Source organism: Carassius gibelio, chromosome A8 (assembly GCF_023724105.1).
Source record: "Carassius gibelio isolate Cgi1373 ecotype wild population from Czech Republic chromosome A8, carGib1.2-hapl.c, whole genome shotgun sequence".
In the NCBI taxonomy this organism is placed as follows: Eukaryota; Metazoa; Chordata; class Actinopteri; order Cypriniformes; family Cyprinidae; genus Carassius; species Carassius gibelio.
Window position 1 is genome coordinate 14,417,788 of NC_068378.1, and position 17,060 is coordinate 14,434,847.

At 37.3% G+C, this 17,060-nt stretch overlaps 1 protein-coding gene across 4 annotated transcripts in view; it reads left to right on the plus strand.

Moving 5' to 3' along the window:
• The window catches only part of LOC128018541 (sodium-dependent phosphate transporter 2), a 41,771-nt gene extending 26,163 nt beyond the window's left edge, over positions 1-15,608 (plus strand). Inside the window, exons 5-12 of one of the 4 annotated variants that reach the window (XR_008184903.1) lie at positions 691-787; positions 1,006-1,125; positions 2,954-3,163; positions 3,253-3,862; positions 4,690-4,875; positions 4,950-4,971; positions 7,557-7,641; positions 11,777-11,925. Coding sequence is in view for 3 of the 4 variants with exons in the window: in XM_052604112.1 (XP_052460072.1) it covers positions 691-787; positions 1,006-1,125; positions 2,954-3,163; positions 3,253-3,862; positions 4,690-4,875; positions 7,557-7,641; positions 11,777-11,941 (1,473 nt within the window). In the remaining variant the exon portion in view is untranslated. Of the gene's footprint in view, positions 1-690; positions 788-1,005; positions 1,126-2,953; positions 3,164-3,252; positions 3,863-4,689; positions 4,876-4,949; positions 4,972-7,556; positions 7,642-9,172; positions 9,258-11,776 lie in introns of all 4 variants that reach the window. The other 3 variants (XM_052604112.1, XM_052604111.1, XM_052604113.1) reach the window with 3 other exon arrangements.
• Positions 15,609-17,060: the final 1,452 nt, after the last annotated feature.

The following is a 17,060-nucleotide window of genomic DNA, read 5'->3' on the forward strand; positions in this document are numbered from 1 at the left end:
CAAAACTAGTTTAAAGTTCTTATAGAGGTTTTAAGTGTTTTGCGCTTTTGATTCAGACATCCAATATAAACATTCAAGTGCAGCAGAGATGTTTGCCCAGTCCTTCAGTATACCAGTCCATCACCTGTCCTTATAAGACCTCATGTTTTCATTAAATTTTCTCTTTAACATGCATTCACCGATTTCCAATTAACTGTGCCTGTGGCTGTTTATATTGCATGACAATAGCTCATCTGTGATGGCACAGCAACTGCTTTACAGTCCACAGCTATACATCTTTTAAATGTGTGGCTGGTGTAGACTCTGCTTCAGTAAACTATCCCTTTAAGAGAGTATTTAAATTACTGTTGGTATTGTTAAAATTAAAAAAGTGTAGCCTTAGCAACAGAATTAAATTAAAGCTGAAGTACAAAATAATTAAAACTAGAAATTGTAAAAAAATTAAGCTAAACAGCAATTTAAAAAATTCTAATAAAAATGAACACATAAAATACTGGTAATATAAAAATAAAAGTTATTTCAAAATAGTGATAAAATGGTATAGTTCTATATAAATTAAACAAAAATTCTATATCAAAAATAGAGATTGAAATGTGCCTAAATTGTAACCATTGGATGTGTTTTGTTCTTATGGTGTCTGTGTTTTGTATATAAAGAGTTTAAGCACTTTCTGTGATCTGTCTTTTACAGGATGACCCTGTTCCCAATGGTCTTTGCGCTTTGCCCCTCTTCTACGCATCAACCATCGGAATCAACGCCTTCTCCATCATGTACACTGGAGCTCCCTGTAAGCTGGAAGTGAAAACACATTCACACAAAAGACTTCCTTGATCAGACATGAGCTTGTTTGTTGTCATTGAATAAGTGTCATTGAATAAGCCATGTTTTCAACATTGTTTTAAGATCGCTTCCATGTAAAATATATGTTCTATCAAGATAAATGCACATAAACGCACAGCAAAATGTATTTATGTGTGACTGTCACGCTCTTTCTTTATTGTGCAGTACTGGGCTTGGAGATGCTCCCTGTCTGGGCTGTCGCCCTCATTACTTTGGCTGGTGCTCTGGTATGTGCCGGTCTGGTCTGGATTTTTGTTTGCCCCTGGATGAGAAAGAAAATAGCAAGTATGTACTGTCCTTTTCCCTCCCGCGGGCTTGTGATTTTAGTTATCAGATCTCTGTGTGTTTGTCCTAAATGTTCTATTCATTTCTCCAATTAGGTATCAATTATCTGAGGACAGTTGTTATTACTAACTACATTTGCAGAAATTGTGTGATCCACGTGTTTTTGACATCTGGCCATTTAGTTAGATATCTGTAATCTAGCTTTGGAAAAAAATCAAATATGTGACTCAGCATGAGGCATCTTGACTATCTCAGGAGGGAAGGATTTGCCTTACATCTGCTGCTCTGCTCTGCTGGGGCGCTCTGTAATGTAAAGACGATCTTTTGCTGGCTCTGGCTTGTGGGCCCATGTTGCGTTCGGCTGACGCTGAGAGTAATGAAAAGCAAATAAACTGAAGCTGTTTATTTGAGAACATCAGTTTTTGTTTTCCAGATGAGTCACATGGACCTTGTGCAGTCGATGAACCTTTCTCAGAGCAAGAGTGACTGCCCACATGTTTTGATTGGGGGAAGTGTATTAGTGAAATAAAATATTAAAGCACTCCTTTCACTCACAGATCAGTGCTTTAAATTGTTGCATGCTTTATTAAATTTGTTTTCAGATCAAGGGTCTGTTTCATAGTGCCGTTTGTAGGAGTTGTAGGAATCTATTTATTTATTTGGCTTTCAGGCTATTGAGAAGGAATTGTGTGTGAATCTCAAAATTAGCATTAAATATGTGGGGCACTAACTTAAAGTGCTTGTTGTTGTTGTTCATTATCACTGCTCAATTTAAAAAGGCCAGTTGTAATCCTACTGATATCACAGTTTTTCATGCATGGATTATCCATGTTTATTAGTGATTGTTTGCTTGATTATATTATTTCTCACTGTAATATTGTAAATTTCAGCTTTTCACCAGTTTCACAAAGCTTGCCTAGTTCCCCTCATCTGCTCTGCAAATAACTTTTATGTTGATTAGGGATGCACTGATGAGACAATTCTGGCTGATACCAATAAGTGAAAATGTGAAATAATTTTGTCAATATTGCACTACCTTTAAATATTTGGGTTAGTGTTATTTATTTATTTTTTATTTTTTTTGATGAGAGAAACTAAAGACACATCTTGTTCTTTTTACAACCTTCTATTCATCAGAGAATCCTGTAAAATGTAATCATAGTCTCCACCAAAATAATAAGTACTTTTAACTACTGTTGTCAGTATAATTATGAAATTTTTCATGAGCACCAGATCAGCATATCAGAATGTTTTCTGAAGAATGGAGTAATAATGTTGTTGATACAGCTTTGAATCACTGTAATAATTTACATTTTACTATATATATATATATATATATATATATATATATATATATATATATATATATATTATATATATATATATATATATATATATATATATATATATATATATATAATTCACAGTATAACACTTTTTTTCTGTTTTTATCAAATAAATGCAGCCTTGGTGAGCATTAAAGACTTTTTTTTAAATACAATTTTGCTCAAAAGACCCAAAGAATTTTAACTATAATGTAAATTTAAAATTAATCACTAAAAACTAAAATCAGATTGAAGTGTATTAAAGTGTATTTTATCACAGTGATTTTAGTACATATAATGTCCAATAACTGTAAGCTAAATGCATAAAAAATGGAAATAAGATGATGCACAATTAAATATCCCATGTGGACTGTTATGATAAAAAAATAATAAAAAAATCAAATATTGGACAATAACCGATATAATGCTATATCATGCATGTGTATCATTGATACCTAATATATGACTTTCTTAATTCTTTCTATTCTGTTTCCCCAAAACAGGTCAGCTGAAGAAAGAGCATGCTCTTTCCCACATTTCTGACGAGAGTTTGGATAAAATCCCGGAGGAGGAAGAGGAAGCCCCTGTGTTTAAAGAGCTTCCAGGTGCAAAAAGCAGCAACGATGCTGTTCTGCCCCTGACAGAGGAGTCGACAGGAGAGCTGAACAGCCTGGCTAATGGAGGCACCGTCCTGCCCCACGGCAGAGTGTATGGTACGTTAAAGGACCTATCTGGTTTTTAATGGGCACTGTCTGACCAAAATATCCTGCACTAACCTATCTTTTTTTTTTTCTTCTGTCAGGTCGCACTAACTCCATGACCAACGGGTGCCTCAAGTCACCCGTGTCCAATGGGGGCTTCAGCTTTGACGGACACATGCGCAGTGATGGCCAGGTCTATCACACGGTTCATAAGGACTCTGGTCTCTACAAGGACCTCCTTCACAAGATCCACCTGGGCCGCCTGGAGGATGAGCGCAGCAGCTCACGTCCCGACAACAGCTACCGTCACCTCCGCCGCAACAACAGCTATACATGTTACACAGCTGCCATCTGCGGCATTCCAGTGCAGCCCCTGATCCGGTCAGAGTCCAGCGCCCCTCCTCCAGAGGACAGTGAGAAGCTAGTGGGCGACACGGTCTTCTATTCGAAAAAGCGATTGCGCTACGACAGCTATTCCAGCTACTGTAACGCGGTTGCAGAGGCTGAGATTGAAGCGGAGGAAGGTGACGTGGATGTGAAGTTGGCAGCAGATAAAAGGGAGCCCCAGGCCCCAGCTGAAGGGATGCTGGAGGACTGTGTTGATGAGGACAAGGAAGAGAAGGACAATCCTCAAGTCTACCTGCTCTTCCACTTCCTGCAAATCCTGACCGCCTGTTTCGGATCGTTTGCGCATGGGGGGAATGATGTCAGGTATGCCACTCGACGACGTCTTTGTTTAAAAACCAAGATTATTTTCCCACAACACTTTTTTTTTTTTTTTATGTGCAAGTTTTTAAGCATGCTTTTGAGAAACTTAAGTATTTTCCTTTTTGAATATTTTTACTTTTTAGTATAATCAGTGCATTCAGAATAAGACCTAGTGTACTATGTGCACCATTTCTTCACATTCCACAGCATTAGTGCCCTGAGAACAAGGGCACAGATCAGGTTGACGGCTCTACAGATGATTTGGCTCATACTCAGACTGTTAAGACCAAAGTGAGACGTGGCCATTTGTTTAAGTTAACCTTCAGCTGCTTAATGTTTTAAGTTAAAATCTTTAAAATTCAAACGAAGTTCTCTCTTAGGAAAAAAAAAAGTGCTAAAGCTCTCAATGGGGCAGTACCTTTTTCGAAAGGTACAAATATAGGCCATATGTATGAATATGTACCCTTTAAGGGTAAATAAGCTACCAACATGTGCCTTTTAAAAGGATACTCCCCCAGTGACAGCTTCTATACAGTTTTTTTTTTTTTTACAGAGAGCATGTGACCTCTCCACTGTCAGATCAATAGTGGTAGAGCATTACATTAGCAGCACAAAAAGGTTGTGGGTTCAATTCCCAGGGAACACACATACTGGTAAAAAAAAAAAAAATGTATAGCCTGAATGCACTGTAAGTCGCTTTAGATGAAAGCGTGTGCTAAATGCATAAATGTGATTTAAAGACCACATTGCTTCATCCCCTTTACAGTTTGTATCATTACCTTGTTCAGTCACTTCCCCTGTTAACATGCTTGTTTTTTCCCTTTTTGCAGTAATGCAATTGGCCCTTTGGTGGCCCTGTGGATGATTTACGAGCAGGGTGGGGTGATGCAGGATGCGGCCACACCTATCTGGCTACTGTTATATGGTGGCATCGGAATCTGTACTGGACTGTGGGTTTGGGGTCGACGTGTCATTCAAACAATGGGCAAAGATCTCACTCCCATCACCCCCTCCAGGTGAGATCGGCCTTTTGGCAGAGAGCATGATGTTTGTGCATGATAATTGATGCATGTTCTCCCGTTGCATGCAGATGTGATGATTTCTTATCCACGGTAAGAAATCTTCTTAAGCCCAATGCACACTGTACAATTTTGCCGATAATTTAGAAATTTTACCCAAAGATCTCACTGGCACCATACCATTCAATCTAAAAAGCAGCAATCAAAAATAACAGAAAAATTGCACAGTGTATAGTGGGCTTAATTTAAGTGGCCTCTTACAGGAAACCCATGACAAAAACATACTATTAAAAGTTGTCTTTCTTTTTCTGTAGCTAGTGGAAAATTGTTGAAGTGGAGGACCGGTTTTTGGGTGTAAAATGCTGACAGAACTGAAACCTTCCTCTTGGTCCTAAACCAGTGCTGAAGGTGTAATCATAGACTACAGAAACAGAGCATGTGCTTTGACAATAGTTTATCTGATATTAAAATCTTGCTAGATCAGTTCTGTTTATCTGTTTTTCTTCTCTCTCGTTTGGGTACTTGCCCTCATCCCCTCTGTGTTACCACCACAAATCAGGTTAAATATCACCGTAGAATAAACCTTCAGTAAAATTTTTTACATTTAGAATAAAGGCAGATTAATCTCGGTTTTGCACCAACCGCTCAGAACTGGCTGGGTTTGCTAAATATAGCAAGACACTTGTGCGCACAGCCCCAGCGACCTTGCTTTCTCTTAGTAACGAAACAAACTGTCAAAAACAATTGAGCTTGAGTTGATAATCAGAACAAATGTGACTGGACACAAATCCAAACCAAAATTTGAAATGAGCCTTTGAAATAAAAAAGCTAATTATTCTGTTAATGTCTAAGCTCCAAAATTTGTATATATGTAAAAGATAATAAAAAAAAGAATTTAGAAATTTGTAGATTAGTGTCTTTTTCAAGTGAATCTCATCACACATTGAACTGTGAATGAGTTTTTTTGTTTTACTGTCTGTAATTTATTCATCATCATACATTTTTTTTCACACAAGTATTTGTCAATAGAAAGTAACAGATGTAATAACAAGTATGGTAACTGAAAGTTTACTCCAAAAAAAAATCTTATTGGTTTACATCAAACCACAACTACCCAGAAAAATGTAGTATAATGGGGAGTTTTGCCAACTTTAATCAGAAAATAAAAAAATTATAGTAATAGTGTATTTGAAAATAACAAAAAATGTACATTCATGGAATCTTCAACAAGATTTAACAAAATAGCAAATAATTATGATTTGCTGATAAGATTGATTTGCTGCAACATTTCAAAGTTTCGTAATGAGCGCGTTTACATGCACGTTCTTAAGCCGAAAATGCACTTGATCATGTAAATGTGGTAACCCATTTTCAATGATCGGAGTATGGTCATAAAAGGCGTGAAGTATAAACCGGTGCAGCAGGTGGTTTTTTGCCTCTTACTCTGATTGTGCACGGCATGTAAACGCAATAACCTGCTTTCTGTCAGTTTACTGATGTGTGCATGTGTGATAACATGACAGCTAACACATCATTAGTGCAGATTTAAGTGACAAACGTCTTGCTCGGTCTAGATTATATCACAAAAGCAGACTTTTTCATGACTCAGAAAATGATAAAAATGTGTTCTCAACTCGTGCAGCATAAGTGGTTCAGTCACTGTGCTGCATTTATAACTGCATGAGAGGATAAAATATGAGCTTGAAGTTTCCCGACATGTTGCAAGCTTAATTTAACATCACAACTGACAAATGAATAGATTACTCTGAGTCAGATACGCAAATGATTATATTTTGACACGACTACAGGGAAATAACCTGTTTTGTTAATGAAGTCATGTAAATGCAGCTTACTTGCGTTGTCAGGTTACTGATGTGCATGTAAATGGGGAAAACTGGTTATTTGAATAAGCTGATATTCGTGAGTTATCAGCTTACTGGTGTGCATGTAAATGTGCTCAATGTGTGTGTGACTGAACGATTTCGCACAGCAGGTCTCTACGCTCCTACATGACCGTCAGTCTGTACTCTGTGAGTGAGTGTGCATCAGGTGGCCATGTTCCCTGTCTCATGCCCTCACGTAGCGCACAGAAATAACAATCAGTGTGACCTCAGTATCTGTCAGCTTGCTCACTGGCTTTGATGTTTGTTGACAGGAAGTCAAGTTGTTGTTTTTTTATTTATTTTTTAAAGGGGACAACGCAAGGGAATAGTGAACACCACGCAGTATACATTTTTTTTTTAACTCTTGCGGTTTAGATTTGTTTGCATGATTTAATGGAGGGTTCGTCTGCTTGTTTGTGCACAGTGAATATCTTCCTCACATGTTCATGCTGTCCTTGTGTGTTTTGAGAGGCCACAGGAGTTTATCAGCACAAGCGTAATCTTCCACAGAACTGCCGCTGTTTCCACCTGCATGCATGCACACGTGTCTACCCTGTGATACACACACACACACCTTCATACTTAATAGGCAAAAGCTCACAGAAAACCTGTCAACCTTGTTTTCTTGTTACTTCACCTTCATCTCCTTGTGGACTTTTTGCATGCCTGTTAAAATGTTTCCACTCCTCTAGACCTGCGTGCTGCACGTCTCTCTCAACGGCATGCATTGTCATTAACTTTTTTAACTGCAGGTGTGACTGTATAAAGTTGTGTTTTGTTGCCCTCCCCCCGCAGTGGATTCACTATTGAGCTGGCCTCAGCGCTCACTGTTGTTTTGGCGTCCAATATCGGACTTCCAATCAGTACGACACACTGCAAGGTAAAGATCGGGTCAGAGCCCAGCTCGACCCCCTTTGGTTATTGTGTGCACGCCACCAGAGAGAGGAGGGAGCAGTCTTGTTTTTGCAGGGAATGAGAGGTGCCCACATCAGCTTTCAGCATATAGTGCTGCTATTTGTTATTGATAAATAATGACATGGACGCACAGCAACTTAACACAAATAAACACGGTCCTATTACAGTAAACGGACAAAATCTCATGTTCTACTCTGTTGTTTCAGATTGAGTCAAATATTTTGATGTGTCCTGTGTCTCACTGGGCTTGACCTCGCTAGATCTCAAATGTAATCAACTATTAAACTCATACAATCAAATGATATAATTTTATAATTATAAATAATTGTTGAAAAATGGTGTAAGAATTAAGTTGTATAGAACTTTTATATGACATAAGTTTATTAATAACCACTGTTGCAATTTTTCTAAAGTTTTTAAAAAGCAGTTTTTTTTGTTTATTGAAATAAAGCTGAAATAAAATATTAGTATAAAGTATTAGATGAAAAACTTCAAAAATGAGAAATGTTGCATTAGCAAATAACTGAAAATGTTTCAATTAAAATACTGAAACTAAAACTGAAATGGAAATGAAAGCTAAATATAAAAAAACGAATAAAAACAACAAAAGCGCTTAACAAAATGACTGAAACTAAAAATAAACTAAACTCAATATATTTACATAAAAGACAATAATGCAATGTCTGATTTTAAAATGGGTTTTGAAGGATGAATTTTGAGATTTTATGTTTTCAAGTGATATATAACTTCTGATGATTTCTAAAATGTGATAGAGAAAAAGGCAACGAGGAAGTCTTTTTTTTTAAACAAAGGTCAAAGCTCCTTTTGTAATGTAGATTTCTGAGGGTGCACTCTTGTCATAAATTCATCTATTACTTTTCCTACATAATTTTTAACAGAAAATATTGGTAAAATATATATTTTGGGAGTCTTAGACCTTTCCAACGATATATAGTTTGTCAAGATTAGATTAGATTTGATTGTAATATAGTATAGTCAACGTAGGCGTCCCGTATACGGGACAGGGTGACATTTAACAGGTTAATGTATTTATTTTTTAAATCAAGATTATACTCTGACAGGCATCCTGGATTCTCTGATCTCTGTCATCCAGTTACGGATGTTATTGGCTTGTCACTGTTTCTGATGGTTATAAAGCAACTTTACTGCCCACTGATGTCAATCCTGGGACAATAAACGCTCTCATCCAGGCTGAGACAGCTCTCTCAAACCCTTTAGAAATGAAGACAAATGCTCCCTCTTCTTCTCTCAGGCCTTGGTGCATACAGGATGAAATAACGCTCTTCTCTTCACAGATCTGTGTTTAAGTGATTCTTCACTACATCATCTCTTTGTCCCCCTCCTCTTCTCTCTCATGGCATGTTGCTGTGTATTTGTCCGCATTTGCTCGGGCCACTGGTGTCTTGCTCCATGCTGTGTGTGTCTCTTACGTTTTGTCTGTTGTGTTTGTCTTGTCATTTGTTGTCTTTTCACAGTGGATTTTGCATTGAAGTAATGAGTGCTCTAACAGTGCTCGTTGCCTCTAATGTGGGCGTTCCTATAAGCTCCACCCACTGCAAGGTATTGGTTGAGTAGTGTAGCTTTGGTAGCGCTAAACTCCACCCCCATAGCTTCACTAGTGTAATCATCGAACAGCCAATCAATACTCACCTCTGCAAACATGTAACTCCATGATTGCAGCTTCGATTCGCCTAATCGATTCATCTGTTTAGTTGATATAAAGATAATGCATTAATCGAAGACAGGATGTTTTCTGTGTAGGTACTGTGTAGTCCAGATGCTAAACATGTTAACCAAACCACGCCAACTGTGATTTCATTAAATTATAGGTAATTTATTCTCTTTAGCATAGGTCAACAGCCTGAACCGTTCACATTAGGCTAATACTTGACAGAAATGAGTCCAGCAATCTCACCTATAGTCAAAAATCCCCCCAAAAATATTGGTTATATTTTGTCGCTACACATTCCTCAAGCACAAATGAGCTGACTTCTGTTTATTCTCTATTTTTTCTTGTGTGTGCTTTATAATGTTTTTGTAGGGGTTTGGGGATGCTTTGTGATACAAGGGCAGTCGAGAGCTTTAAGCATGTTTGGCTTTTAGACTGATACCTCATTCTACTCCATGACCTCTATTCAGATTCATAAACTTCTTGAAAAATCTTTGTAGTGCTTTAAAACATGAATAGAGGCTAAAGATAGAGGGCTTGAGGTTCAGTTTGAGTCAGGGCTGTCAAGTTAACGTGGTCATTTAGTGTGATAAAAAACAATAGAGGCCTGTTCACACCAAGGACAATGACTATAAAGATATAGCTCTAAAAATTGTTCTCAATATTAAAGAATAGCACACCACAGCTGTAATGATAAAGGAAAAGAGAAATAATATCATTGGAATCACTTTCAGAATGATTTTTCCAGCTGATGAATGATAAAAACATTGACAGCCAATCAGAATCAATCCTGCTCTTATGAGCTCAAGAATTTAAAGAGACAGACGAGCATGCACTTAGGATTTCCAGACAATATCAACGCTTATATAATTACCTTTATAATTGTCTTAATAGTTATCATTCTTGGTGTGAAAGGGCCTGAACTCAATTAATTTAACATGTTCTCTCTCTCTCTCTCTCTCTCTCTGTGTGTCATTATATTTATTTATTTATTTATTTATACACACAGTTGTGCTTTACCCCTTTGTAAAGTTTACATACCCCTTGAAAAATATGGAAAATGTAAATAATTTTCACAAAAATTGCATGTCTTCAAAAAGCAATTTCACATAATGGATGTTTATATATATATATATAATCCACAAGACGAAATTATAGTTTATAAAAATGATAATTGTAAAAAAATTATAGAATAAATAATTGGGTTTATCAGCATTACTACTGTGAGGATGTCATGTCAAAATCTGAATTAGCAGGCCATTAATGTCCAGCTGAGCCTTGTCCAGTAAAGCCACTTATATTATTATGAAATGGGAACAGAGACTTTGCAGCAATGGAGGAGTCGCATCTTCATCAGGTTTCTTTTGATTAGATCTTGTTTGCTAAACAAATTCCCAGAAAGGTCATAAATCTTGTTTTCATTAAGTCACATGGATCACAGGTCAAGCATCTTGCATGATGTTTGAGTAGATCAAAAGGTTTAAATCATGGGAGAATTAAAGGCCTGAAGTCTTTTATTCTCTGTTGTTGACTTTGGATTGGCTTTTGCTCCAGATTTAGCCCCCCTGTGAAGTAGGCTTCGGTTACACTGACCGAATAAGAAGAGCCAGATTGCTCTTGTTTCTAGCAAACACCTGTCACCATAACCCCAGAGTCACACAGCATGCATGGAAATGTTACTCCTCCTTCTGCCCTGTGTTAGGCAGGACAGGACATGACATGACTTTGCCTTTCAAGCAAAAGGAGAACATGACTAACACAGCACAGGATAATGGCTTGTTAAAAGCACTGGACATGAGGTCTTAATATCCCTCTTCAGTGTGCAGATAGCGATGCACGTGTACACGCTTCTGGTGTGTGAGACTGCCATGTACACCGAAAAAAAGCACCTGAGGAACGAATCGAGTTCTGTTTCGTTGCTTCTTGTGGTTTAAAATCGCTAGAACATGTAATTTGATGCATTAATCTGCCAATCAAATGCATGCCGAACTGTGGGTCTTGGTCCGTACGTATCATGGACCAACTGCGATCCATTGAACCCATAATATATGATAGATCATTCATCATTCTTTAAATAATTGAACATTAATGTACATGAAATAGTTAAATTGCTACTCCATAGCAATTGCATACAACAAACGAAAATTCAGAATAATTAGAACAATCATTAACACGCAATAAATAACATGCACGTCATACACTTTTATTAGCTGACCTTATTAAAGATGTTAGAAGATTGAAGCAGGACAGAAACATATGCTTGTGATTTTATGCAGTCTTATAGAAATAACAAAATACATTCCATAAAGATTGCATGACCTAGTTCCATGCTGAAAAATGAAATCCAGATTTCCTGTTTTCATACTTTTGTAACGTGCTACTGCTGATTTTGCCTTTGCTGTGGGTGCAGGTGGGCTCAGTGGTGGCAGTGGGCTGGATCCGCTCCAAGAAGGCTGTGGACTGGCGTCTCTTCCGGAACATCTTCCTGGCCTGGTTTGTGACCGTCCCTGTAGCAGGCCTCTTCAGTGCTGCTGTCATGGCCCTGTTCGTCTACGGCATACTGCCTTACGTTTGAGATGGAAAATGGGGAAGAGAGGGTGATATAGGAAGGTAATGACGAAAAAATAAAACCGAGACGCAGACAGAAAAAAAATAGCAAGATATTAAGGGACAGCCAAAGGGTGGGGTGAGTCTTCAAATGCTGCCTGGAAAAGCATCCAGAATCCTTTGACTTAAATATCCTTAATCTTGTCAAGAGGATTTGTTTGTTTTGAAATGTTACCATAGACCGTTAGATCTTTGAGTCATTATTTCAAATGGTACATTTTCAAAGTTCCTAAAAATAACTTTTACATTTGTGGTCCTACATGTCCAAGGGAGTAAACCGATGGAGAACTGGACATATATGCACATATAAATACTCATGCAATTGCCAATATCGCAAAAGAATATCAGTACATGAAGAATGGGACTAGAAAATTGGTTTTATGGCACAATGTTATGGCTACTAACTTCTCTTGGGCCTCTAAATGTATTGTTTTAAGATGAATCATGCGTGGTGTGTTGTAATCGCACTTTAATTCCCATTCGCTGAAACATCAGACTTCTATATAATGACACTGAGATCAGCATCCTGCTGTTCAAAACCTACATTAGCTGCATTGCTAAAATCATACCTCAGCCAACAATCTATGCCACATAAATGACAAGTGATAAAACTGTGCTATCTCATAATACATGAAATACTGAAATAAGATGAATCATTTTTGTAGTGGGTAACGTGTATGAATTCCCTGTTCTTTTATCGTTGTATTTATTTTTAGACCTGTTACCATTCATACCTTTTTTTAAAAACACAAGAGGTGTGAAGACATAATCATATTTTGAACCATGTATGCTACTATAATTCCTACTGTGTATATATTCAGCTATGGATTTTAGATTTTTAGTCTTATTTTGAGGTCTTATATTGTTACATTTAAGGAGACTTTAGATCAGGTTTGTAGTTGCAAGAAACATGCTTTCCAAGCATATGAAAAAGATCAAATATAAAATAAAAAAATTATTTTACTATGACATAACACTACATCCATAATCCTGTCATATCAAAAGTAATTGCTAAAAAAATCCACGTTTTCTCCCATCGCTACTATTAAATGATTATCATGTCACTGAAAAATAAATCATGCTCCATAAAAATATGAGCAGTCATATCTGAGGTTTTACATTTTTAACTTTCTGTAATTCGCCTTTTGTATGCAAATCAATGTGATTTTTTTTTTTTTTTCTCTCTCTCTCTCTCTTTTTTGGAAGATTAATAGCCAAACATTGTGATGGTCAAGTTAAATTGCCATACTCTTTGACTCTTTGTAATAATCTAAACAATATTCAAACAAAAGTAATCAGTTGATTCTATAATGTGGAGACAGGATGATAGTAGTTCAGTCTAGCAATAGTGTATAATGTTCTTCGAGCCCAACGGATGATGCCAATATAAATACCTGTATGTGCCAGGACAGCCAAAATCACTTCACATGAACCCATAATACCAGCACAAACATAAGTGAAGTGGGTAAATCTATATGATGTGTTGAGAGGCAGTGTTAGACACCGGGTCTTTCTATGGGTCAGGGTCATATCAGCATTCATCTACTTGATAAAGCCTTCAGTACTGATATCACATTGAGGTTTATCAGGTCAGGATGAGATTCAGTGGCACAAATGTGTCATTTAACGGAAGGTCAATATGTAACAAACTTTTTGTGGCCCTGAACCCACAAGAAACCAAAAAGTCTTGTGATTTAAGCCCAAAAATGTCCATGTGATTATCATTTGAACTGGGTTTAGATGTTTGTCGTAATCTGCCTCGGGATAGTCACCAGATTTGGAAACTGTACAAATGTGTGGCTATGAACCAATGCAAAGTGTTGCTTTTTCTTTCTTTTTCTGTGTATTACTTTTGTTTTTATTTTTCATCAAGAACAAAGCTATGCTTATATGGCCATTTGCCTTGTAATGTTGTGCTTTACTGTTTGTTGGATACAGTAACTTCAGTACTGTGGTGTTTACATTGTAATCATATTGTAGAATAACTCATTGCAGTTGCCTAAAAATGCCAATAAACTAACTATGAATCACAAATTAAACATGAAATAACCAGGCATTGCGCAAAGGTGTTTCATGTCATTTTGTGTTTTAGCAGTGTGAATCATAATGATCCTGTGTTACATCACACTGCTATATGTAGTACTTTACATGGTGGATATGATTAAAAATAATAATAATGAAAGAAATGAATAGATATAAATTTCATTAAACTATATTTTTCTACATATATAAGTTCTACCTGGGTGGTGACTTCTCACATGGAGAGTAAACTGGACTCCTGAGCATCGATTATGTTGAAGTGCCAGTAACTGTAATAAGAAGATTCAGTGCTGAATACCACTGAACAATTTCTTAAAGATGGTTATATTGCAAAAAGAGTGTAAGAAGTTCAGGCAGGTGATCTTAATGTGGATTGGTTCCATATATCCATTGTTTTTTTTTTTCTCGTCCAGGGACGTCTCTCCCTACTAGTGTGAGAGCGAGTGTTTGTGAATAAAAAAATTTCATGATTAACTTTTGAAAACTTTGTAATTTTGTTTCCCTGAAATGCAATATTGAGCTGCCAGAATGTGGTCAATCGGACCTCCACCAGCAGTGGCGACACACCGTTTAGAATTTATGGCACGGCAAGATCCAGTACAACTTTTGTTTTACAACGGCACGCCAGCGAAATCTGCCACTTGCGCAGTTAAAAAAAAAAAGACAAACGCCAAAACATTTTCTTTACACAAGTACGCAGAACGCAGATGCTTATCACTCTACCAACGCGCATAAGCTCTTGTAAATTTGATTTCACGCTAACAAACCTCCCTACTTGAATTGAATTTTTAAATGTATCTGACATTAAACTTAAAGGGATTAAAAGACAAAAACACTGTGCAACTGAAGGTGAACTTTCCCTTGAATGTGTTAATATTCAGGAAAGTTGCAATTAATGTTAGAATGAGATTCTCTTTTAATTGTTGCTGCATCATGAAAGTAGTTGATCTGTAAGAAATTTACACTATTTTACAGCTGTTGCTGAGAGTTGTGTTGAAATTTGGAATCGCATCTGCGTTCAGGTATTTGCGTAACCGAACATGAGGCTGCAGTTTGGCCACAGAATTTGGCCATATGAGTTACATATTGGAAAAAATCCAGTGTTAACCACTATTGCGTTAAATAAATGTAAAAAAAATCTAAGCCATTCTGTGTTTTTAGATGGACATGTTATGATTGGACAAATCCAAACAGATCACTATAGACTTACTGAAACAAAATCATTCATATCCACAACCAGTGTGTTGATAAAAGGTTTTATAACTGTTCTTGGCAGCCTAGCGACATTCTCCCGTAGTGCACTAATATCATTTATGAAGTTTTCATGTTCTTATCTGCACTTGAAAATAGAATGTAGCCCAATCCTCTGCTGGCCTGCTGATTGCCCGCTGTGTGTCGTTTCTATCGCCATGATGTGAATGCTATGCTGTTAACTGTCTGGGACCATCTTAAGACAGGGCTGGAATTCAAACAAAACCCCCTTATCTGCATATGTACTGTATTGCTGTTTTCTTTCTTTTTGGAACATTTTGTGAAAGTTGTATGCATTTTAACTAATTAAATTATGGGAATTAAAATTACAAAGAATAACAATATGCCGATCTCCTGTTTTAATTTGGTGATTTCGGTTTTAAAGTTGAAGGTGTTGGTTTTCCTTTGGAATGTCTTTATTTTATTTTTTACTTTTCTATAACACAGCAACCAATGGTGTGAGTTTTTGTGGTGGGACTATTTGGCCAACTATTGTAAGATCCATTTGGGAAAAAAAAAAAACTGTAGAAAAGCCCAATGCATAGATAATATGTGACTGGCTTTAAAAGAATTTCAGCCAAAGGTTTGCCAAAAATCACTTCCGTTACACCCTTCTTTTAATTATTTAATAAAGTTCTGACAATAAACTAAAGATCTGTTCCAGACTAAAGTTATTAAACAACAATTAAAAGACAGCCTTCTCTTTTGCTCAATGCTTTGAGTAACATTAAAGGGGGGGGGTGAAATGCTCGTTTTCACTCAATATCCTGTTAATCTTGAGTACCTATAGAGTAGTACTGCATCCTTCATAAATCCACAAAGTCTTTAGTTTTATTATATTCATAAGAGAAAGATAGTCTGTACCGACTTTTGCCGGAAAAACATGAACGACTGGAAGCGTGACGTGTGGGCGGAGGCTAAAGAATCACGAGCGCGAATAGGCTTTTGCGTTGAGAGCATGTGGAAGCTGTGACATTACCTTGAGGGAAAACCCATCATCCAAAACAAACCATGTCTTACAGTCAGATTCAGCCGTTTATTTATGATCCAGAATCATATCCCGAGGCTGAAACTGAACGAAAGCAGCAGCAGCAACGACTCGCTCCGAGCGGGGCTCGAACCCGGGTCTCTGGCATCGGAGGGGACGCACTAACAAGGAGGCAGAGATATTTGAAGCAGTTTTACTCACCGCCTGCGGTTCCAACACACGATCGTGACCCTTTTTCGTTGGGATTGCATCATCATTAAGAAATAAACGATACGCAAATCCGTCGTCAAACTGGGTCTTGTGAACAAGCATCTTCGAAATGCAGGGAACAAACACAAACACTTGCACAACTCCGTTGATGCTCTGTAAAAATAAACTCCATCCACTGGTCCCTTAATGCTGTTTTTTTTTTTTTGGTAATCTGTGCAGGGTTGTCTTTTCCCTGGCAACCAAAAACACTTCTTTTGTGACTTTTCGCGACACTCTCGCTCTGATCAGTGAAATGTCTGTGCTGCTCAGCCTCGCTACACGGGAGCGCGCGCTCTTCCGGCAGAAGTGCGTCAGGACCCATATAAGGAAATTCCCCTCCATCTAACGTCACACAGAGCCATACTCGAAAAAAACTTTCCGAAACTTGTGACAAAACGGAAGGAGTATTTTGGGAACAAAAATACTCCTTCAAATGTACAACTTAATTTTTGAAACTTTGTCCATGTTTAGCATGGGAATCCAACTCTTTAACAGTGTAAAAAACTCAGTATGCATGAAATAGCATTCCACCCCCCCCCCCCCCCCCCCCCCTTTAAAA